The following is a 24,476-nucleotide window of genomic DNA, read 5'->3' on the forward strand; positions in this document are numbered from 1 at the left end:
GGATCGGGGACTTTCCCAGGCTTAGCCAATCCTCCAACTTCACCGGGGCAGCTGCCTCCATGAAGCAAGCAGGGCCCCCTGCTTCCTTGGTTCAGAAGAACACCTTGGTCAGAGTGTTGCACAAGGCATGTTTTTGCCAGGAGTATTGTTATTTCTAGCCCCGGGCTGACTGACCTCCTGCATGTTCTGGTCTGTTAGCGCCCACAGGGTGTCTAGTTTACATTCCCACAGCTGCAGGGAAACCTGTTATCCGACTCCCTGTCTCCTCCCTCTTCTGGCTTCCAGCCCCAGTTGACATGACTCAGCTAAGTAGAGATACCGGCCTGGCCAAGCCCCTGCACCTCAATGGGATTACCTAGGGTTTATGTAGACACATCCTCTAGGAGACCCAGTGAGTTATGGCCTGAGGTACCAGTTTGGGACTGAAAAGGTAGATAAATAGGTCCAGAAAACTCAGTGGTAACTGAAAAAACTGGGCCCAAAAGAGAGAAAACTGACAGACCCACTCTCAATCCCTTCTTGTCAGTCTGTCTGTCTGACCGCCCTTCGCAGATCAAACAGGAGAAGTCCCACAGCCTGGGCCAGAGAGGACTGTGTGGAGATGTCGGGGTGAAACCTGGTGGGGAGAAGATTAGGATGAAATGAACTGGAAGGACGCCCATATTAATAAGCAGTGAGCCTACTATGCGCCTGGGCTTGTGATGGGTCCCTAGAGCATCACTGATAATCCTTGGTTCGTAGTATTGACCTTCTTTTATAGATGCCTCGGAACTGCGGGAGTCAGGCGCAATACTTTTCTTAGGTTACCAGGTCCCAGATGTCATAGTAAGAGGCACGTATACCATCCTCATGGTTCATACCTTTCTGATTGAGACAATCTGCTTACGTTTGGACTAAAACAGTTAAAAGACATTGCGAACGGCCCTGAATCTGGACTCTTTTCTTTTAGAAATCACTCGCCTCACTGTTCATTTATCTGTGTGTTATTTTTAAGGCAAGATCTTGCTATGTAGCCCAGGCTGGCCTTGGGAACGCTCCTTCTTTCTCAGCCTCCCGAGTCCTGGGATCACAGGCATGTACCTCCTCACGAGGTTTTTGTTTGTTTGTTTGTTTTATATTTGTTTGTCTTTAATTCATTTATTTTTCAGAGAAAAAATGCCTTGCTGTGTTTCCGACTCTGGCCCTAACCTCCTGACTTAACCCGTTCTCCAGCCTCAGCCTCCAGAGAGGCTGGGATGCCAGGTGTGCCCTTCTGGGTGTGGCTTTACCGTCCATCTGCAGACACAGAAAGCACGTGTTTGCTTTCCTGGCACTCCATCACTCGAGGCTGAGTGCAGGGGCCTAAGGCTGGAGAGGCCAGGACCATGGCTTTGAACTTGAATTTGGGAACTCCTGCCAAGAAGAGAGAACATTGCCGAAGAGCAGCAAAGGTCAGTGTCTGCAGAAGGCTGCCTGCAGCGACCCCTAGTGTCCTAGCCGTGGCTGGCGCAACTCATCCAGTCTTGCGTCAGTCCGGTCCTGCCAAACCTATTTCTGTAGCCTTCTGGATGGTTTTGTGCGTTATGCACCATCACGTAACCAGTCATTTCTTTCCTTAGCTATGTTAGAGTCTCTATCTACGGATTTTTAAAAAAGATTTATTTATAAGTGTATGTGTGCGTGCCTGTGTGAGTTTATATACACCACATGCATGCAGGTGCCTGGGGGGGCCGGGAGAGGGTGTCAGATGCCCTGGAATTGGAGTTCTAGGTAGTTGTGCTCCGCTGGATGTGGGTACTGGGAACCTGCCCTCTGCAAGAGCACTGAACCATCTCTCCAACGCTGTCCATGCATTTTTTTTTTTTAAATAATGTGACACAGATTTTAAACTCTAACACAGACATTGGCCAAAGTCCCAGAACCAAAATATTCCAAATAAGTCAAATTGGGGCAGAGAATGCTTTCGTGAGGAATTCAGGACACAGTTCCTTCATACAAACGGTTAGCATGTTAACAGGGATGGGAAGTGGGGGGAGGTGACAGAGGGGACGGATGGGGACAGGATGGAAAGAGGTAACATGAACAGATTTGGTAGGGGAGCTGAGAGGGTGGTCATGTCGGGTAGGACTCCTATCTCAGAATAGGCTTTGGCCGATCCAAACCACAGCCACCGACACACACACACACACACACACACACACACACACACACACACACACAGGCTCAGGGGATTCAACATGGTTTTCTATCCAGCCAATTCATATGGTCATCAAACAGATTTGGGCCTGTGCACAATGGGCCCCGCAACCTTCCTGCACCTTACCTACCTCAGCAGTGTTCCTATGGCCCTGAATCTCAAGCCCAGGCCCATAGGTTCTTACCCCCTTCACAGGCCATGTTCTTTTGCAGACTGTGTATCTGCAGTCTGAATTCCGTGCTGACTTCCTGCAGCCTGGTCACTGGTTGAGTTTGGGAAAGTGTCGGGGACGACTGGGGGGTGAGGGGAGAGAGGCATGCCTGTTAAGTTTTGGAATCCCAAGATTAGCCAAGCCCAAACGGGAAAGACGGTCCTTTCCAATTCCTCAAACAGCAATGTTTCTTGTGGACGCCGTACATCCCTGCTCTTCCACTCCCAGCCACCTTGACAGATCGCTCCCCTGTATGCGTCACAGGAAGAGCTGTGGTGGGTAGTACAGGGCTTCACAGAGATTGCAGGCAGAAGGCCTTGAGAATTCACAGGGGTCCTGTGAAAGCCATTTTAGAGTTCACTAATGTAGCCATACTCCTAGATCCTGTGTCCCCCAAATAAATAATGTCTATACAATTCTTGATCCTCTCTATGGCTTTCCTAAAGCCCTTGTCTGGTCCTCATCTACCGCTGTGCTTTCTCCACATGGACAGACATGTCATATTGCCACATGCTGTGGCTCTTTAGCCATTGGGTCCACGCTCTCAGTCACCTCCTCTTCAGGTTTTTACCACACCCCTCAACTCATCATTCACCTTTACCATCTTTGGATGTGGGGGACCCAGAGACTAAAATCTGAGGTCCCCCTCCAGGGCCTCGTGGTGAAGGAACAATTTCTCTGTGTTATGGCACAGAGGAATGAAGAGCCAAAGACAAAAACAGACAATTTCCTGGCAGGCTACAAGTGTTCTCAAGGAGGTAAACACAGGCAGACGAGGCCAGTGCCTGCTGGTGATACCAATAATCCCAACACACAGGAGGCTGAGGCAGGAGGATCAGGAGTTTGAGGCCAGCCTGGATTACATAGTGAGTTTCAGAGCAGCCTCTTACATAACAAGACCCTGTCTTAAGCAAACAAACAAGTCTGGTAGGCCAGCAGTTCTCAACCTCTGGGTCACGACCTATAGGGGTCAAACAACCTTTTCACAGGGGTGGCCGAAAACACAGATATTTACATTACAACTCTTAACAGTAGCAAAATTACATTTATGAAGTAGCAACAAAATAATTTTATGGTTGGGGGGTCACCACAACATGAGGACCTGTATTATAGGGTCACAGCGTTAGGAAAGTTGAGAACCACTGCCGTAGGCAGATTTGGTGTAGGTGTGGTCTGGGGAGACTTCCTGGAGGAGTCCTTCTGCTCAATCTATGGGTATGTCACCCTTAATGGCAGTGTGCCAGGGCAAACAACAGCTTGGAACAATCGTGTGCATCTTCCTGGAGTGTTTTCCTTTTCTTGAAGAAATGAGGAGACAGTGTGTAAGCATTCGTTTCCTATAAATAGTCATAAAAGTAAAGTGTAAAGTTCCCTCTGAATTTTCAACATTAAACATGACGTTTTGAGAACTTCCTCCTGTGTAAAAGCCTGTCCTTCATATTCTCCTCACCCCTCTGACTATGGCATGACTCCTCTCTCCCGTCTCCAGCTTCCCATTTTAGTGACCCCTCCTTCCACAGAAACTCGGGGGACATATCTCCTGGAAAACATTTCCGCTCTTTTGCTTGGCCTCAAGGCCTTCCAGACAGGCCTCCCTACCCCAAAAGGTCCCCCCACCACTGCCCTACCCAGTCACTTTTTCCAGCTCTGCAAACAGGAGGCAATACGCCAAGCTACTTCATGCCTTCTCAATTTTCTCCAAGTTTTGCCATTTGCCTGGAATGCCTCCTACCCGCCACATTCATCTGGCGAACTCCTACTCATCCTTCAAGGCCTTGCTTAAGGGATCCTCTTCTGTGAAGCCTGCAAGGAGGCCCAAACTAAATGAGTCAGTTTCCTCTCATGTGCCACTCCAGAGTAGTTTTCTTTGTCCTTGTGCTGAGATTTCTTTTCTGTGACTGTTTCTCTGACTTGATTGTGGGGGCTAGGAGAAGGAAGACTTAATTATTATTCATGCATGTCTCCTTACTCCTAAACCCAGTGATGAATATGACAGATGTCTATAAACACACACACACACACACACACACACACACACACACACACACACACACGGTTTTTCAGACAGGGCCTTCTGTATATAGCGGTGTGTGACTTTTCCTGGGGAAGTGTGAACACACTCCTATTCACCCCCAAACTAGTGCAATGATGACAGAATAAAGAAAACAGTCTAGCTTGGTGAAATGATGGATTTAATTGGAGTTATTTACAGGATATTCACACCACGGAAGACATGCCTCCCTTCTCAGCAATTATTAGCCACTTGTGTATCCCCAAGGAAGGATGGGAGCCTGAGACATCTCATGAGTCCCTCAAACACCACTCATGCCACCTTGTGAGCTTTGGGAGCTCTGCCCACTTCCACATGGGGGATATTAGTAGGCCGGTCATGTGAGTATCTCATGCAGACAGCCACATGATTCCAAGATAGAAACAGCCCTGTCATGTCCAGAGCACACAGTTCCACAACAGTCCACTCTTTTCTCCAGCTCTTCTATTCTTTGCGCGCTCTCTCTCTCTCTCTCTCTCTCTCTCTCTCTCTCTCTCTCTCTCTCTCTCTCTCTCTTCTGCCATGTTTCCTGAGCCTTGGAGGGGATGATATGGACATATGATGATTTCTCCCCACTTAGGGCTGAGCATTGTTTCTACTTCTACCACAGTAATCGTCGTTCACACTTTCAATAGTAACCTCCACCCACTCTATAAAGAAGCATCTAGAGCCAAGACCCACAGGAACAGTAACCTAGGGATCTAAACATAATGTTTACAAGGCAATTTGACAGGCATATCATATCCATTTCGGGCAAGAACAGCAATAACTTCTCTACTAAAGATTTGTGTCTTACAATACCAAACGCATGTCCTTTCCTGTAAAGGGGCCTTTCCTGTAAAGTTCAACTAGAACGCCGTTGGTTGCACTCATGACAGTTGTGCCACTACTGGACCCATGGGCACATCTTGCCTGGCATGTCATAGTGTAGCATGCAGGGTCCATAACCAAACAAGATTGTAGATGACAATCCTCCCCCAGAAGTCTGCAGAATACTTTCTGGCCCCATAAAAGCAGTGAGCAAAGAAGGCTGAGTTCAATTCCAATCTGATTTCCCCATTTCTTGCAACTAAAAGTGTGTGGTGTCTTCAACAACAGGGTCTTGAAGTCTAGTGCTGGCATGCACCCAAAGACAGTGGCAATAGCCAGTCTTGTGTAGGGGCATCTCTGACCAGCATCTCATAAGATGGAGGCCCATTTTTGGCACTGAGATTTTCATTCAATAACCTTATGGCCCTGGGTGGTGGCAGTGAACACCTTTAATCCCAGCACTCAGGAGGCAGAGGCAGGCAGATCACCAAGTTTGAGGGCAGCCTGGTCTACAGAGTAAGTTCCAGGATAGCCAGGGATACACAGAGAAATCCTGTCTCAAAAAAACAAAAAAACAAAACAAAACAAAAAACCCTTACGGTTTCTGGGAATGCCTTTTCCCACCCAGACAAGGTAGCTTAATTCAAAGTCTTTAACCATTATTTTAACTTACAGGCACTAGCTGTTGTAGGATTCTTGTCAATCATCTTGTTGGGTGTCACTTACACCTTAGGCAACCATAAAACCCCCTAAATACCACCCCTGGACCTGGCCCTTGCCCCTGTGTGGACTGTTTCCCATCCTGTCTCCGTTAGGTGCCTGCATCTCTTTCCATGCTTGTCTAAACCTGTAAAACACTTGGAGATTAGCATCCGATAATGAAACCTTTTCGCAAAGGGTGGGCAGGATCTCAGAGGTCCCACCAACAACAACCACTTCAAGCAAGTGCCGGTTGATCTTGGGATTTCTCAGCTAAAGTGATGTTAGAAAATAATGTCAGTAAGGTCCAAGACAGCATGAAAATATTCCATCACTTTGCAGCAGCTGTTTCCTCAAAAGAGCAATGCTGGGAAAGCGTGATCTGATTCAGGTTTCTGTATCCCGCGGTCATTCTCCACAGCCATTCCATTTCCCCACCCTGGGTGCCGCTGCACTGTCTCCACACGTCTTCACTCCAGAAGGGTCCCGGAAGTCTGGCTCACACTGTTCCATCTGCTATGAGGCCAGCCCAGGATCGGGGCTGTACTGCTGTTTGCCACACACAGTCCGGCTTCCTGACTCTGATGGGTTCTAGGGTTGTCGCTGCCGTTCTGCTGGTCACATTTGCCTGGGCTTCGTGAACAACCTCCACCCTTGGAAAAGAAATACATTCAGCATCCTCTGGTGAGATAATTGCCCTCCCTTGGGAACACCTTACTCTGTTCCACATGTACTGGTCTGTCATTCACTCCTTTTGCCCCCACGGAGGCTCACGAGCAATGACTTTGGCTTTCTGACAGCTTTTCCCCCTAGGGACTCCAACTCCACAAAAAACTGCTACATTTGCTTTTGAGTGACCTGGAAAAGTCCCGTGTCTGCTTTTTCTTTTTCTGATCCTGTATTGCTTGCTTCGGCACTTTATGAACATGATTTACATGCCAGCAACCATCACTCAGATCCTCCAGCACTTCTCCTGTCTTGTAGAGAAAATAGCCCACCACACGGCTCAGCCAAACCACTGAGCACAGATGTCAGGCCTGAGGTCCCCGCCTCAGTAGCTTCTTTCCTGGCTCTCCTGTGCACACAGCCCTATCAGATCAGGGAACTTGATGACAAACACTGCCCCCCCCCCCCCCCCGTGGGGTTTTTTCGAGACAGGGTTTCTCTGCGTAGCTTTGTGCTTTTCCTGGAACTCACTCTGCAGCCCAGGCAGGCCTCGAACTCACAGAGATCCGCCTGGCTCTGCCTCCCGAGTGCTGGGATTAAAAGCGTGTGCCTCCACTGCCCAGCTTACACTGCCTCTCTTATACCCTGCGAGTCTCCCAAGTGCTTGTCCTTCTTCTGTTATCTTCCAGTCCCTGATACTCACAGGGACCTCAACCAATAACAACCAAGTATCCCCAACAGGACTGCTTTCTCTCATATTGTCTCAGACACACAATCTTTGAGTCAAGGATGAAGGAGCAGCTGTATTACTCAGTCTCTTTGCTTCCACAGCAGCCAGACTGACGCCACGGCCCCCACCCCCCGCCCCCCGCCATGTCTCATATTCTCACCAGCCAGGGTTGGAGGCACTGTATAATTTTTTGGTCTTTTCCAGCTAAAGCAGTTCAGAGTAGCCTCTGATTATTGTGGTTTTCTGCTCTGGACCACTATCAAGGTCTCTACCTGCTTAGGTTTCCCTTCCTCTGTATTACAGAAGGGTGTCTCCTGTCCCCCCTCCCCTCTTCACTATCAGATTTTTCCCTATGGGTTCTGTGTTTTTGGATCTCAGGAGGGGCTATTTAACACAGATCTAATTGGTATTCTCTTTCCCTTATGTTCTTCACATGTCCCATCCTACGGAACAGCAAATCAGCGCCTTCCCTTTCTTCCTCTTGTGTTTCCACATTTCCTACCAATTAAGAGGCTATTGAAAAGGACAGACTCCAAACGTATTTTTCATGTTGCAGTTTGTCCCTTAGATGAGCAGGTTCTTTCTGGGCAGACAGTTGAGCTACGGTTGTATGCCTTCCCTTCACCACACACATTTGCGTGTGCATGCACACATATGTAGGCAGAGGAGAGCCTGTGGGAGTCAGTTTTCTCCTTCTACCATGTGGGTGTAGCAGATCAAGCTCAGGTCATCATGCATGGTGACAAGTGTTTTTATCCACTGAGCCGTCTTTCAGGATCATCATAGCAAATGCCACACAACTGATACCAAAGCCTTCATAGGAACTTGTCCCATATGTGCTCCTTTAGGGGACTGCAAAGTATTTTCTACCCGTCAGCCATTTGGTGGGCTTGGGCAATGATCCTCACGCTTACGTGGCAGACCCCACTCATCAGGGAGGTGTCTCATTTCCAGCACATAGAAGAGGATGGTCATGCTGGGATCCCTTCCACAGACGTTTCACCTTCAGATGACACAGCCTTGCTTGAATAGCAGCGACACCATGACTGCTACCACAGCAAGAAGGATACTAGGACATACAAGCAGGGAATGTTGTAGAATATTGTTTTAAGATGGTGACATTTGTTGATGCTGTGGAACATTTGCTTAATGATGCAAAGATGTGCTGCATTCCTTTATGCTGCATTTGTTTAACTCTGTGAAGCTGTGATGCTTTGCCTGTCTAAAACACCTGATGGTCTAATAAAGAACTGAATGGCCAATAGTGAGGCAGGAGAAAGGACAGGCAGGGCTGGCAGGCAGAGAGAATAAATAGGAGAAAATCTGGGAAGAAAAGGAAGAAGGAGCAAGAGAACAAGGAGAGGAGGATGCTAGGGGCCAGCCACACCGCCCACAGCACCACAGCCACACAGCCCCACAGCCCCACAGCCCCACAGCCACCCAGCCACCCAGCCACCCAGCCACACAGCCACACAGCCACACAGCCACCCACCTACCCAGCCACACAATCAGCCATAGAATAAGAGTGAAAGTAAGAAAAGGGAAAAGCCCAAAGGCAAAAGACAGATGGGATAATTTAAGAAAAGCTGGTAAGCAACAAGCCAAGCTAAGGGTGGGCACTGATAAGTAATAATAAGCCTCCGTCTGTGTGTATTTATTTGGGAGCTGGGTGGCAGGCCCCCAAAAGAGTAAAAACAACCAACAACCTTATGGCATGCCAACATGGGGCTAGAGTGAAAGAAAATCCAACAACAACCAAGGAAAGGTGCTTAACTCAGGATCCCCTCTGAAGATACTCCACCTTCAAATAGATCATCTTCAGCTGCATGTCTTATCATCCAGAGTGGGGGACAAGGCAGCTGCTTCTCCCAAAATCATCTTTGGTTTTGTTGTATGGTTGTTTGGCTGCCAACGGGTACATAATTTTCCAGGGGAGATGTTTAAAAAAAAAAAAAAAAAAAAGTCTGTCCACCCCAGATGGGGCACTGAGGACAGACGAAAGAAATGCTTTCAGCCAGGCCTGGCAGTGAACACCTTTAACCCCTGCACGTTAGCCCCAGTTTCCTCAGAGTCAGATGGATCTCTGTGAGTTTGAGGCCAGCTTGGTCTACTGCATAACAGGTTCAGGCCAGTCAGAGTTCATGGTGAGATTCTGTTGTTGTCCCCATCCCCCTGTAAAAAGGTGCCACTGAAATCTAGCTTGGTGAGTCAATGAATTTAACTGGGATTACTTACAGAAGCATGGGTGAGGAAGAATTTAAGAAAGCTTGAGTTTCATCCTCATCAGTACAAAAACAAACCCGAACCTGCCACACATCCCTGAAGGGGTGGTGGGGCCACATCCCGCCAGCTGTTCCTGAAGGGGTGGAGGGGCCACGTCCCGCCAGCTGTTCCAGCAGAGGATCTTTTTCTGCAGCAGTTACTGGGTGCTTGTGTATTCTCAAGAGGTGGTGGGGCCTTGGGAGCACCTCATGCACTGACTGCCTTCGTGCCTCCTGGTGATCTACCCCTGTGTCTCCACGGGAGCTTTGTGGGTCCTCTCCCATCCATAAGAAACTGTTAGTGTGCATCTCACACACAGGTAGCCACAGCGACTCTAGTGTCAAGATGGCAATGGCCACGTCATCCCTTAAGGGCAGAGTTCCACAGCAATACAGCTGACCTGGAACTGTGGATGTAGCTCTATTATGTACTATTATGTAGCTCAGGCTGGCCTGGACCTTGTGACCCCTCTGTTCCTACCACCTGAATGCTAGGATTATAGGTGTATATTACCACTTGGTAAATATATAAAAATGAATACGACTTATTTTGATTCCTCTTTTGGTTTTGGAGTCAAGATAAGGAAGTTGGCATGTTCTCACAAACTTGGAAAGCACAGGAAAAACAAAAACGCCACGATGATAAAAACAAAATTCTCTGTACCAGAGCAGGGTCTCTGGAGGAACAGAATAAATACATATATTTATACATATGTGTGTGTAACAAAGATTCTGTGGGCTGGAGCTGAAGATGAGTTGAGAACATGTTTGCTTTGTATGTGCAGGAGGTCTCAGGCTTCATCCTCAGCCCTGCAAAAACCAACCAAGACCAACGGCACTTCCTGAAGGGGTGACAGAAATGAGTGCCACCATCAAGGACTTCAAAGATGCAGGGGTGGCGGTCCTTACAGCTCCCTTTAACTCTTCCATTTGGTCTGTGCAGAAGACAGACAGATCATGGAGAATGACAATTGAATGTCACAAACCTAATCAAGCAGAGATTCCCATTGTAATTACTGTTCGATGTGATGTTCTTATTTGAGCAGATTAACACATCTCCTAGCACCTAGTATGCAGTGAGTGACCTAGAAGATGATTTTCTTCTTAGCACATGTACCTAAGGACCGCCAGAGACAAGCTGCTTTCACCTAACGAGGCCGGTAGTACACCTTTACAGTTATACCTCAAAGGTATATTGATTCTCCAGCCTTGTTCAAAGCGACCTTGATCACATTTTCCTTCCACAAATTATCACACCAGTCCGCTGTATTGACAACATTATGCTGATTGGACCAAGTGAGCAGAGGATAGCAACCACTCTGAACTCATTGGTAAGACATATGCAAATCAGAAGATGGGAAATAAATCCAACCAAAATTCAAGGGTCTTCTACTTCAGTGAAATTCTTAGGAGTCCAATGGTGTGGGGCATGCAGGGAGAGTCCTTCTATCTAAGGTGAAGGGTAAGTTATCACACCTGGCCCCTCCTATCACCAAGAAAGAAGCACAATGTTTGGTTGGCCTGTTTGGATTCTGGAGACAGCACATTCCTCACTTGGGTGTGTTACTCTGGCCCATATACCAAGTGACTTGGAAAGCTGCTAGCTTTAAGAGGGGCCTGGAAAGGAGAAGGCTCTTCACCAGGTCCAGGCTGCTGTGCAGGCTGATCTACCACTTGGACTATATGACCCAGTGGACCCGATGGTACTTGAAGTGTCAGTGGCAGATAGGGATGCTGTGTGGAGTCTCTGGCAGGCCGCTATAGGTGAAGCACAGTGGAGGCCCTTGGGATTTTGGAGCATGGCTCTCCACCATCTGCAGACAATTGTTGGCCTGCTACTAGGCCTTAGTGGAAACTGAACTTTTAAAAAATATATTGATTTTGTTTTCTATTTTATGTGCATTGGTGTTGCCTGCACCTGTGTCTGTGTGAAGGTGTCAGAACTCCTGGAGTTGCAATTAGTTGTTAAAAGGAAAATGCAAACTCCCTGTATCATGCCAAAATAAAAGAGCCATCTTCTACTGTGGGACAGGACAAAAGCCAAATTAATTAAGGGACTATTCTATTACTAATCTCAACTCTTTGATTCTATTCTGATTTTTTAAACTTTTCTTAAAGTATAAATTTTATATCAAAATTTACAAGATTAATATATATATATAGATAGATATACATTTTAAACTTTGTTAAAATATGAATGGTCATATAGAGTAGTAACTAATTCTACAAAAAAGGCTTCAATTAGCTGCATATATATGTCTTTGTGTTCGAGTCTCTTATCAGTTTTCTGTAGGAAATCATGGCCAGGCCTAACATCAACTGAAGTCTCCAGGAAGAAGATGGGGCCCCACAACAACAACAATTCCACGTGGACAATAATAATATCACTAAGCTGACAAACATCATCTACAGATCAGCTTTGAACTACAAGGTGCTCAGAGCAATTTTGAGATGACTAGCTGAGATGATCCAGTCTCAAAGACTACTTAAATAATGACTTGAGATAAACCCTGAACTTTGCATTATACACAGACTGGATAATGAAGAATATAGTTACCTTTCCTAGAATTTAACAATTAACCTAAAATTTTTCTTTCAGGATAAAGATAACTTTGCCCATGCCCACCAGGAAGCAATTTTAAGAATATGACACCCACGTTCCCAAAGAGGTGGTGTGGGGTGGGTGGTTTTTTGGTCTTTTTAATGGGTTTTGGGTCTGGGATAATTTTCATTGTTTAGGGGGGTTGGTTACAAGTTGTTGTCAAGGGTTAGGAAAAAGGCTAAGCAAAGGAGATTAGATTTAAGGTTCTTGTTTAAAAAAAAAAGAAAAGACGGATCTCTGTGAGTTCGAGGCCAGCCTGGGCTACCAAGTGAGCTCCAGGAAAGGCGCAAAGCTACGCAGAGAAACCCTGTCTCGAAAAACCAAAAAAAAAAAAAAAAAAAAAAATAAAAAATAAAAAAAAATAAAAAATAAAAAAATAAAAAAAAAAGAAAAGAAAAAGACAATTACTAGTTTTAAATACTTTACATTGGATTGGATTGTTTTATATTATACACAAATTTGAAATTGATATTGTTAGAAAATGCTATATATATATTTCTAATTGTATTTATACCATTCATTTAACAATGTAATGCAATTTTCTGATCCTTGAATGTTATTATTACCAACTATTAGGATATAAAGAAATGAAAGTTAGTAGTTAGACACTAGGCCTTAGTGGAAACTGAACTTTTAAAAAAAATATTGATTTTATTTTCTATTTTATGTGCATTGGTGTGGCCTGCATGTGTGTCTGTGTGAAGGTGTCAGAACTCCTGGAGTTGCCATTACAGACAGTGGTGAGCTGCTATGTGTTTTTTGGGAATTGAACCTATGTCCTCTGGAAGAGCAGCCAGTGCTCTTAATTTCTAAGCCATCTCTCCAGCCCTAGAAACTAAACGTTTGATGATGGACTGCCAAGTTACCATGTGACGTGAGCTGCCCATTATGAGCTGGGTGTTATCTGACCCGCCAAGTCACAAAGCTGTACATACACAGCTGCAATCCGTTGTCAAATGGAAGTGGTATGTATGTAACTGGGCCCGAGAAAAGCAAGTTATATGAAGAAGCTGCCCAAATGCCTCTGATTTCTGCCCCTTTTACCATGCTTTCTGTCCCCAAGCACACACCTACAGCTTCATAGGGTGTGCCTCATGGTGTGATGACTAAGGAAGAGAAGACTAGGTCCTGTTTTACAAATGTTCTGCACGCTGTGCAGACACTGAACCGCTGCAGCAATCCAGTCTCTGTCTGGGACTAGGGAACCTTAAAAGGCGCAAGAAGGGACTCCTTACAGTGGTCAGAACTTCTGACAATGCACACGCCATACATTCTGCTTGAAAGGAGAAACGGCCAGATGTGGGATTATATATTCATTCAAAGGGATTACCTGCGGTCCCAGCACGTAGCAGACGTTCAAAGTCATCCTTGGCTACACAGTGAACTTGGGATGAGCCTGGGCTTCATGCGCCCCTGCCTCCCCTGCAAAAAGGAAAGGTGTCACAATTTCCGTTTAAATTTCTTATAAATATTCATACTTTATTATAACCCACGTGATTCTGCTAAAACTCACCGGATTGATGTGGTTCACCGACCTTGAATTTGCTAGCTCTGTTTTGAGTCGGAAGTAGCCACCTGGCCAAGGGAAACAATGCTGTAGAGTCTCGTCAAGTTGCCCTGAGTTACAGCGGTGACCATGGAGCTCGCACAGGTCGTATTCAGACACTGTTCTCAGGCTCTTACTTGCACATGCACACACCATGTCAAATTTAATCCTTATAACAACCCTATCAGGTAACTATTATTATAACCATTTTTAAAAATGAGGAAGCAGACACTTGTTTGCAGTCAGATAAGCGACGGAGCTGAAAGTCGGGCTCCGTAAGTCTCGTTGGGGGTCCATTTCTCTAATGCTATGTTACCTCCAAGAACAACACACACCAATTCTGGCTAAGAACGTAAGGTAGAAGAGGAATGTGCCCTTTCACAACCGGTCACCCGAGGCTTCCGGGGTTTGCACACGGCCAAGGTGCACAGCGTTACTTGGTACAACCCAGACCCAGAGGCCTCAGTCTCCTCCCTGGCTGTATTTCTACTTCACCATGGAGAGAGCGATTTCTTTCGGTTGACCTGGTTCAACTTACAGCAGAGTCCTTACCAGCCTTCTGGGGAAACCAGTTCCCTGCCTCCCTGGTGACTGAGTACCTGCAGGCTCCACCACCCCGGTGGCTTTTACAAAGACAACCCCTGGCTGGTGAAACCAGTGAGGCCACTTTCCTAAAGCGTATGTAGCAGGGCCTTAAGCCTTCAAGGTCTCCTGTAATAGGACATTGCAGCAGAGAAAAGTGACCCAAAACCTAGAATTGACAAAAGAACAGACGGACTGGAGTGGGGCAGAAGCTAATTCCCCAGGGCGGGAGGGTGGGCTGGAAAGGTAGTCTGGCTTGCCTTTGATGATTGTGGGGCCTTACCCACCGTGGTCTGCCGCTGAAAGTCTGTCTGCGTTCTTCAGTTTCACAACTTTTGAACTGTTTTTCTTCTTTTTTTCTAGCCAAATGCTTCCTCATCAATAAGGAAACACTGCCATCCTGTGGCTATGGGTTGATACATGCTCCAACCTGCGAACTGCTGAAATTTCAATGCCATTGTTTAATGATTAAACCAAAGAACACACCTATTGAGTCAAACCGCCGAAGTAAAGCAATAGCGACCTTTAAAGAGGGATGCTCACTAGAATCTTCAAACGAACAACAACAACAGCAACAAAAACAGACAAAAATATCTGGTTCTTTTCTCTGAACTCTTACTTTGCTTTTAAAAAAATCTAGCCTAAGCCTTTAGCGATTCTGGTGGCAAAGATGTCATCTATCCCCAGCCACCCTTGGTTTGGAACCCCACGTACTGTGGCTCTGCATAGATGCTGCCCGTTCCAGGGCAGTCCACACCAATCTGTCTCCAAGCTATTTCGCTCGCCTGTGGCCGGCTCTGTTTTCACTCCCAGGTCTGTTCAGCCTGTATCTTCCCACAGTAGGCTAAACCTAAATTCAAATATTTCCACTTTCTTTTTTGAAGCTGAACGATTTGGGGGTAGGTCACCTAATCTCTTTAAGCATCATTTACTCCATTTCTAAAATGGGGATAGCGCCTTCGTCATAGGGGTAGTGTGAAGACGAAATGACAAAGTGTGTGTGTGTGTGTGTGTGTGTGTGTGTGTGTGTGTGTGTGTGTGAAGACAGCCTGGAACATCACATGTCTTGGTACTGGGAAGTCATCTTCCCCGTGAGGGCTTGCCAGTGATTTGATGTCGGAGGTTTACAGGATCCTCAGCAACAAATGCGAGAATCGAAGAACTCTTTTAGGCTTTGGAGACCACCGCTATTTTCACGCGTGGGCAGCCGGCCGAGCAGGGATTGCAACCCGGCTCGTCTTTGCGTGCGCAGCCGGCTGCAGGTGCGTGGGCGTGAGCCCCGCGGCGCCGAGCGGCGCGGGGAGGGGCGGGGCGCGGCCACCAGGCACACTCATTCCCCGCGGTTCCCTATCCAGGACTGGGGGTTGTGTGTGGATAATTCAATCCCCGTGGGACTCGGCGTCAGGCCTGGGCCCAGGCTTGGTGGATTGGCTGTCTCGCTTGCCCCCGCCCTCGCAACTCACACCCCCACCCCCACCCCGCGTCCCAGGTGGCTCGGGCCCCTGTGGTGATCTCTGTTTACCGGGAGAGCGGGTCCAAGTTGGGCTCCATCTCTGCCCTGGTTGGCTGCTCGGCAGAACCCTGCCGGCCTGGAAGGCGCAGAGAAAATCCGGCCGAACCCATCTTCGCCCTTTCCCTACCCCCACCGCCGGGAGAGGTCGGGTAAGAGAAAGCGGGTTTGGGAAGGAGGAGCCCCTGACCTGGGGGATCCTGCTGCTCCCCCCCCCCCCATTCCAGGACGTCACGCGCACCCAGGACTTCTATCCCTAGGCCTGGTTCCCGCGCCCATGCTCGGGGCGACGTGCCCACCCTGGGCGAGCAGCCCGAGGCTGGATCTCAGGGACGTCAGCTCCCTGGCGGAGGCCCAGGCGTGGAGACTTCATTCACAGGTGTTTCCCCACCCCAGCAGACGGCGATGACCCCCAAGCCGGCCGGACCCCCGGACGGGGGCTGGGGCTGGGTGGTGGCGGCCGCAGCCTTCGCCGTGAACGGGCTCTCCTACGGGCTCTTACGCTCCCTGGGCCTTGCCCTCCCCGACCTCGCGGAGCACTTTGAACGAAGCGCCCAGGACACTGCGTGGGTCAGCGCCCTGGCCTTGGCCGTGCAGCAGGCAGCCAGTGAGGGGGGGCCCCCCGAGGTGGGAGGCGGGAACCGGGTGGAGAGGCCGTGAATGTAGTGATGGGAGACAGCAGACTTGATTACCAGACAACCTGAGAGCTACTGGTGGAACCGAGTTCTAGAAGAGTGGGTCTTGAGGTCAAAGGGAGGAGTTACCAGGCCAGGCAAAAACAGCCAATGAGAAGTGTTGGAGATAGTTTGGGGGTCCCGGGGCATGTCTTCGTTGACTCCGCCCCCTTCTAGGCCCAGTGGGCAGCGCCCTGAGCACTCGCTGGGGGGCACGGCCCGTGGTGATGGTTGGGGGCGTCCTAACCTCGCTTGGCTTGGTCTTCTCGGCTTTCGCCCGAAGCCTCCTGCACCTCTACCTCGGCCTGGGCCTCCTCGCTGGTAAGAAGAGTGGGATGCTCTTGTGCTTCAGGGGTGATCATGGGGAGCTTCTTGTGGGGTAGGACACGGAACAAGGCGGTGTGTGTGTGTGTGTGTGTGTGTGTGTGTGTGTGTGTGTGTCCGCACGCGCGCATTAGAAGCAGGGCCAAGAAATGTTAGAAAAACCATCCTCGCACCCTCACTCTGTCCTATCCGTTTGCAGGCTCCGGCTGGGCCCTGGTGTTCGCCCCTGCCCTGGGTACCCTCTCTCGGTACTTCTCCCGCCGCCGGGTCTTGGCGGTAGGGTTGGCGCTCACCGGTAATGGGGCATCCTCGCTGCTCCTGGCACCTGCCTTGCAGTTCCTCCTTGATACTTTCGGCTGGCGGGGTGCCTTGCTCCTCCTTGGCGCTGTCACCCTCCACCTCACGCCCTGTGGCGCCTTGCTCCGACCCTTAGCTCTCTCCGGTGACCCCCTGGCCCCACCTCGCACCCCGCTAGCTGCCCTCGGCCTGGGTCTCTTCAGGCGCCGAGCCTTTTCCATCTTTGCTTTGGGCACCGCCTTGATCGGGGGCGGATACTTCGTCCCCTACGTGCACTTGGGTCCGCACGCTTTAGACCAGGGCATGGGGGGCTACGGGGCAGCGTTGGTGGTGGCTGTCGCTGCCGTGGGAGATGCAAGTGCCCGACTGGTCAGCGGATGGCTAGCAGACCAGGGCTGGGTGCCCCTTCCGCGGCTTCTGGTTGTGTTTGGGTCTCTGACTGGGTTAGGGGTGCTGGCCGTGGGGCTAGTGCCCACTGAGGGGACGGAGGACGGATGGGGGGTGCCCCTGCTAGCCGCGGCTGGGGCCTACGGCCTGAGCGCCGGGAGTTACGCCCCGCTGGTTTTCGGCGTGCTCCCGGGGCTGGTGGGCATTGGCGGTGTGGTGCAGGCTACAGGGCTGGTGATGATGCTGATGAGCCTCGGGGGACTCCTGGGCCCTCCCCTGTCAGGTAAGGGCTGAGCCTGCCGATTCTCGCTCCGGACTTCCGCCCCTGGGGTGCCAGGCCTCTAAATTCCTTTCCCCCTTTCCCCAGGTTTCCTAAGGGATAAGACAGGAGACTTCAGTGCCTCTTTCGTGGTGTGCAGCTCTTTCATCCTCTCTGGCAGCTTCATCTACATGGGGCTGCCCAGGGCTCTCCCAACTTGCCGTCCAGTCTCACCTCCAGCTACCCCTCCCCCTGAGAGAGGGGAACTGCTCCCAGTTGCGCAGGTCCCCCTGCGCTCGGCAGGGGGCGCTGACTCCACCCGGGATACCACTTGTTGATTATTTCCGTGTTTGAGCCCCTTCCCTAATAAAGGATTTTTATCTGACTCTCTTGAGAAAAATAAGTGAATGAATGCATGCATGCATGCATGAATGAATGAATAAATAAATAAAAATCTAGCTGAAAGCAACAGGACCCCAGGGGCCCTGGCAGCGGCGAGGAAGGATGCCTGTCTAGTCAGTTTTCCTTGGCTCAAATCCTTACCTTAAGTGGGCCTTTGAGAAGTTGTGAGCTAGTCAGTTTCAATTTGTTAGGGAGCATATCTAAACCTCATACTTTAAATATTTTTTTGTGTGGGTTTGTGGAGGCCAGATCTCTTGGAGCTGGACTTACAGGCAGTTGTGAGCTGCCTGGGGTGGATGCCCTGAGCCAAACAGGTCACCAGGAGGTGCAGCAAGCCCTCTGCCGAGCTCTCTCTGCAGGCCTGCTTTAAAAAAGATTGATTTTTATTTATGCTCTGTGTGTGTGTGTGTGTGTGTGTGTGTGTGTGTGTGTGTGTGTGTGAATGTATGCCACATGTGTGTGGGTGTCTACGGAAGCCAGAAGAGGACATCGGATCCCCAGGATCTGGATTAATAGGTGGTTGTGAACCACCATGTGTGGGTGTCTCTGGCCCTCTGGAAGAGCAGGAAGTGCTTTTAACTGCTGAGTTTTCTCTCCAGCTCCCAGGCTTCATACTTCTCCTTGCATTCTGATCTGCCTTTGTTAGCCTAAGAGAAACAAAAATCCATCTGGGTGTGATTGTGAGCACCTGTAATCTCAGCACTTGGGAGGAGGCCAGGTCTCAAGTTCAAGAACAGCCTGGGCCACACGGTGAGGCTCTTATCTTAAAAGTACAAAGATCTTAGGTTGCAGCTGGCGCCCCAAGCCACCCTTCTCCACACATAGACGTTTCTCTCCATTTTCTTCCTTCTGTATCACAGGGATAGTGGAGAAGAGGGAGGTAAGTGGATGGAGAGAAGAACTCTGGGTCACCAGAGCTCATGGGCGCCTCCACCCCTCTGCTCCGCCATGACCCCATTAGCAGTCCCAAGCACCTGGGCCTCCGGCTCTTTGTGAGGTTACAATTGTTGTCCAGTTTCCTTATTTGTTTTATATCCGAGGGATACCAGAAATCACATGAACATGAGAAGGCTCTCGACCTTTGATTTTCAGATTTGATTCAGAGCTCAGTGGGTTGAGAGATCTCCTGGATCCTTCAGAAAAATCTTGGGAGAACAAAGGAGGTGATATGAGAGTCGTCCACAAAATACAAAGGGTTGGCACATAAATTGCAGGAACCCCAGGTCTGCTCTGGTGGAGGCAGATCAAGAATCCTAAGGCACTGTGCTTCTGTGGATGCCTTGATGGGGCAGAAGACCCGCCAAGCTCTGGCTCTCCATGGCCACCGTCTCCTGGTGGAGTTCAGTCCTCTCCCAACCCTTCCTCCTTGGGCAGGGGAATTTTGGTATCCAGTGCCTCTATTCCAAGGTCCTGGGGTCTGGAGGTAGAAGATGAGATGCAGGAGAAGAAATGGGGCAAGGTGGTAAGAACTCCACTTCCTGCCAGAAGGAAGGCCCCGGCCACCATGAAGGAAACCATGTAGTTGCCTGTCACATCCCGGAGGTAGCCTGGGTCCGAGAGAGAAAAACAAATACACATGGGTGATCTGCACACTGGGGCTAATGGCCTAGATCCGTGTGGGGGCAAAGAAAGGCCCATTATCTTAGAAGAGATGGGATTCCCAAGGTAGGACTGAATGAATATGAGCCTCTAGTCTCTTAAATAGCCTCAAATGTCATTTCAGCCACCGCCCTCCCTGGAGAGAGGGAAGACCTGCAAACCAGCCTGTGGGTATCTGGTGAGCCATACTAAGTCAAGCGTATCTGTGTGTTTTGTTCTGGCAACAGTGGCCCTTCTGAGCCTTCGGTTAATAGTTAAGAGGAAGGTGTTTAAAGATCAGGAGGTTCTGGCATCTTGAACATGGAGAACTTTAACCAGATGTTTCAGACATTTGGGCAGGGGCCCAGTGGGCCAAAGGAAAAGAAGACGATCTTAGGTCAAGCTAGGTCTTCTAAAAACCCAGGCTGCAGTTTCACTGGGCTCCTCTTCCCACCCAGACCTCCTCAGACCCAAGTTCTGTCCTTCTGTGACCCTACCTCAGGACTGTTATGACTGGCTACACAGGCTGTGTACTGTAACACACCAGAGGGCAACATTCACATAGACCAATCGTGAGAGTAGTTCCTCCAATTACACAACATGACATCGCTGGCCCAGTTGGCGACCCCATTTCCCTTACCTGATAGAGGAGCTCCCAACAGCCCTCCGATGCTCTCGATCATCTGCACCAGTCCCAGGCCACAGTAAATCCTTCCAGTCCCCACCAGTTCAGGAATCACGGAGAAGGCCACTGGGGTCAGGGCCCCTGATGTGAAGCCATAGGTCACAGCCAGAACCACCAGGGTTGTGGGAGACTGAGCCACGGGGAAGAGGACTAGTGACACCCCAGTCAGGGTGGTCCAAAGCATCAGCAGCCGTGCCACGGGCCCCGGGACGGCATCTCCCAGCCAACCAGATGCCACCCGGCCCACGAGGTCAGAAATGGCGGCCACTGATAGCAGGAAGGCAGCAGGTAGTGGGTCCCAACCCAGGTCCTGTAGATGGGCCACCAAATGGACGTAGGGGATGAAGTAGCCAGTGTTAATCAGAGTAAGGGCAAGAGTGTACCGGACGAAGGGGCCGTCACGGAGGAGGGAGGTGAGCTGGGACCCAGGGCCACCCACAGAAGTGTCTTCAGTCAGGGAGAGTGGGCGGAGGAGAGCACCACAGGCCATCAGGTGTAGGGAGAGGGCAGACACCAGCAAGAGGGCTCCCCGCCAGGCATAGCGGCTGATCAGCCACTGGAAGAGGGGAGCAAACGCAAAAGAGGAGAGGCCCACTCCAGTCAGGGCCAGCCCCATGGCCAGAGATCGGCGTCGAGAGAAGTACCGGGAGAGGCAGGCCAGGGTCGGAGTGAAGGTCAGGGCCCAGCCAGAGCCTGTCAAAAAGGAAATCAGGGGAGAGGCTGTGGACTCTGGAGGTGCTCAGAACTCCCAGTAATCCCAGTTCTACCTAGCAGAAGACCAGCGCCTGCTCTGGACTCCCACAGCTCTGGGTTATCTTAGTGCTGGCTTCGACACGTTCTAGCTCTGTGACCTTGAGTGTTCTGCTTACCCTCCCAGGCTCAATTATCTCATCCACAAAATGGGGTTAACACACTTTATGGCGTTGGTTCACAGCCTTCCTGATGCTGCGACCCTTTAACACAGCTCATGTTGTGGTGACCCCCCTCCCCCCACATCATAAAATTATTTTCGTTGTTACTTTATAACTGCAATTTTGCTACTGTTATGAATGGTAATGTAAATATCTGATATGCACGATATCTGAATGCGACCCCTGAGAAAGGGTCGTTCAGTTCCTAAGGGGGTACAACTGACAGGTTGAGAATCGCTGCTTTATGGGACCTGGGAAGACAAGAGATGGTGTTCCTAAAGTAACTAAAACAGAGCTTTGTAATTAGAGCCCCATCTCTATGGTTTCTGGCTATGTTAATCTTCTTTTGCCCAGGTGTATAAACATTGATAAGCATTGAAAGCCTTATTATTATTATTATTATTATTATTATTATTATTATTTTTAAATAGGCCAATGATGTCTATTTCAGTTAATATCTAGCACAATCTTAAAGACATTCTCCCTTCTCCACTCCAGTCCGATGGGTTTGGGCTTGTATTTTCAGGATTCATTATCTCTGGTTTAGTCATTCAGCTTAAGAATTCCCTGCAGGGCACAGGTTCTTCCTAAGCCTTTTTGCAAAGAGGTGGAAGAAGGTGAAAATCCAGAGGCTTAAGTTCCAGGCCTTGGACTTCTGCCCTTGCCCAGGGTCTCACCTGACAGCAGCCCAATGCTCAGGTAGAGGTGGGTCAAGGAGGTAGCAAATGAAGCAAGCAGCATCCCCAGCGCGGCCAAGATGCCTCCAGTCATCACCACAGGCCTGGGCCCCAGCTTCGTGCTCAGGGCACTGCCTATTGGGCCTGGGGAATTGGAAGGGGTTCTGCGAGGTGGTCTCCGCCGTCCTCCCTCGGCATCCTCCCGACCCTTCGCCTTCCCCTTTTCTGGTCCCCAGATCCCCTCTCTCTTTTTTTCCGAGGGTGGAAGGCCACGGCACCCAGGCACAGCACTCACTCCCGAACTGCTGCACCGCGATCCCTATGGAAGCGATCCAGGAGACTCTGGCTGCCTGCTCCTCAAACGCCGCCACAAATTCCACGAAGAAGACACCGAAGGAACGGAGCACCCCAAACACGAGCGCCGACTGGATGAACGCTGATAGCACCACCATCCACCCCCAGCCCCCGTCGGGGGGCTCAGCCCTGCGCGCCATTCGGGAAGGAACAAAGCCGCTGCAGCCCCCACGAGCCCGTGCCTGATCAGGGCTTTAGACCGCCCACTTGAACCCACCCACCCCGCAGGACGCTCGGCGCTAAGCCGGGGCTGGTCGCTAGGAAGTTCCTGATAAAGCGTGGGGCGCCTGCGCCTTTCCCCCGACAGGAGGGAGGCCTACGAGCCGGGACCTGCCACGGAGACTGGGACCGGTTAGCCCACAGCTGGGAATCCAGGCCCAGAGGATTTCTTTAGAAGCCAGAGAACAAAACTGGGCTCGGGCCACAACCCCGAGGAGAGTCTAGGTGTGGATTATGTTATCTTTGAGGATTCAGCACCTGCCTAAGTGGGCCAACATCCAACCCCGAAGCGCGCCAATTAGGATGCAGGTCTCTGGAGCAGGGGGTGGGCCCGGAGGGGGTGGGCGGGGCTTACAGCATTGTTCCGAACCTGTAGTGAGGGGGCGCATGCGTAAGGAGGGACATGTGGACGATAGATCCCACGTGACCAGGGACCTCCCGCGAGGGTTCTGGGGGTGCTAGGGTCGTTCGCTTTGCAAGCCGTGCATCTAAGAGCCGGTGGTGGATAAACTGGTCCTGGCCAGGCAGGACCTCACTTGCTTAGTGAGAGATCCGAGAATTGCCCGGCAGCGTGGGTACGAAGGGATAGGTTGTGAGGTAAGAGTTAAACAGAGAGCACCTGGGGCGGCTTTTTAGAAAAGCCTTGCAAATTCTAGACCGCTGGGTCCGAGCGGGGCAGAGGCAGAGGGGAAGACAGGAGAGCCCAGCCTGTGATTCTAGCTGCTCCCGAGGCAGAGGCAAACTCATGGTCAGCGTGGGCAACTTAGCAAACCCTGTTTCAACATTTTAAAATAATTAAAGAGCCAGGCGGCGGCGGCGCACGCCTTTAATCCCAGCACTTGGGAGGCAGAGGCAGGCAGATCTCTGTGAGTTCGAGGCCAGCCTGGGCTATAGAGGGAGATCCAAGACAGGCACCAAAACTACACAGAGAAACCCTGTCTCGAAAAACCATAAATAAATAAATAGACAAATAAATAAATAAAAACAAAAGTTAAAATAAAATAATTAAAGGTGGCATACAGTTTTGTGTAGTTCCTGGTTCAATTCCCTAGTGCTGCTGTGTTAAGGGGAGGGGAGTGGACAGACAGACGGACTTGTTGGACTCCTGGCATTCATTTCAGTAATGAGAATTTGTTCCTGCAGTCTTCAGACCCACTGACAGGAAACTTGCAGGTCGCTGAGACCAAAAATAACCGAGGAGAGGAAGGGCGGCCGTCAGACCGTCAGAGTTGCCCAGGACCACCTACCTTTTCCTCCCTTCGCGGTGCTGGAAGCGTTCCCTTTGCCTTGTAGTGATGGCCATTTCCTGACCGGTTTTTGATCTCGTTCTGAAGTGTTACACAAGAGACAAGCCATAACCCTGATCACTGGAGCAGTCAGCCGGTCATCTAGCCGGATCTCTAGCGAGCACTCCCTCACCTCATGTCAGCAACGACTCGGGCTTTTCTGTTCCATTATTATACCCCAGGCTCCCCAGGACTCTGACCTTGAAACCTTGGGCTCAGAATTCATACCCAGACCAGTGGGGAAAGAGGCAAACGAGGGGGCTGGGATGAGGAGCTATGCTTTTAAGGAGTCTCTGCAGTTAAGAGCACTTGCTGTCCTTACAGAGCGGCAGGGTTGACACTAGTCAACACAGTGGCCTGTAACTCCTCTTCCAGGAGATCTGACACCCTCTTGTAGCCTCCACAGGCACTGAACCCATGTGGGTCACTTAAATTCACAGAGGGAAGAAAGCTCATCTGCATAAAAATAAATATATAAACCAAGTTTGATTGCACAGGCCTGTCTGCAACCCCAGCTGTTCAAGGGACGGAGGTAAGAGGATGGCAAGCTCAAGGCCTGCCTGGACTACAGAGTGAAGGA

General features: G+C 50.0%; 2 protein-coding genes across 6 annotated transcripts; one reads left to right on the forward strand and one right to left on the reverse strand.

The window, feature by feature from the left end:
- Positions 1 to 4,562: 4,562 nt before the first annotated feature.
- On the reverse strand, positions 4,563 to 24,235 carry LOC121831337 (monocarboxylate transporter 13). Of its 4 annotated transcripts, none has more exons than XM_076542744.1 (9): positions 23,858 to 24,231; positions 22,333 to 22,520; positions 22,038 to 22,181; positions 20,405 to 21,142; positions 16,085 to 19,733; positions 14,621 to 14,770; positions 13,719 to 13,780; positions 13,536 to 13,627; positions 4,563 to 6,599 (listed from the first exon to the last, which is right to left on the reverse strand). In XM_076542744.1, the coding sequence occupies exons 1-5, from the start codon at positions 23,911 to 23,913 to the stop codon at positions 19,528 to 19,530; spliced, it is 1,332 nt and encodes a 443-aa protein (XP_076398859.1). In that variant the 5' UTR covers positions 23,914 to 24,231; the 3' UTR covers positions 4,563 to 6,599; positions 13,536 to 13,627; positions 13,719 to 13,780; positions 14,621 to 14,770; positions 16,085 to 19,527. The 4 variants fall into 4 exon arrangements, with proteins under 4 accessions (XP_076398859.1, XP_076398858.1, XP_076398861.1 ...); XM_076542743.1 differs by having other exon boundaries at positions 14,621 to 14,773; positions 15,856 to 19,733; XM_076542746.1 differs by lacking the exon at positions 22,333 to 22,520 and having other exon boundaries at positions 14,621 to 14,773; positions 15,856 to 19,733; positions 23,858 to 24,235.
- On the forward strand, positions 15,435 to 18,169 carry Slc16a11 (solute carrier family 16 member 11). 2 transcript variants are annotated; one of them, XM_076542742.1, is made up of 5 exons: positions 15,435 to 15,995; positions 16,243 to 16,450; positions 16,695 to 16,838; positions 17,041 to 17,808; positions 17,893 to 18,169. In XM_076542742.1, exons 1-5 carry the CDS (start codon positions 15,447 to 15,449, stop codon positions 18,120 to 18,122), a joined length of 1,899 nt encoding a protein of 632 aa, XP_076398857.1. In that variant the 5' UTR covers positions 15,435 to 15,446; the 3' UTR covers positions 18,123 to 18,169. The 2 variants fall into 2 exon arrangements, with proteins under 2 accessions (XP_076398857.1, XP_076398856.1); XM_076542741.1 differs by having other exon boundaries at positions 15,436 to 15,995; positions 16,240 to 16,450.
- Positions 24,236 to 24,476: the final 241 nt, after the last annotated feature.

Source organism: Peromyscus maniculatus, chromosome 8 (genome assembly GCF_049852395.1).
Source record: "Peromyscus maniculatus bairdii isolate BWxNUB_F1_BW_parent chromosome 8, HU_Pman_BW_mat_3.1, whole genome shotgun sequence".
Lineage (NCBI taxonomy): Eukaryota > Metazoa > Chordata > Mammalia > Rodentia > Cricetidae > Peromyscus > Peromyscus maniculatus.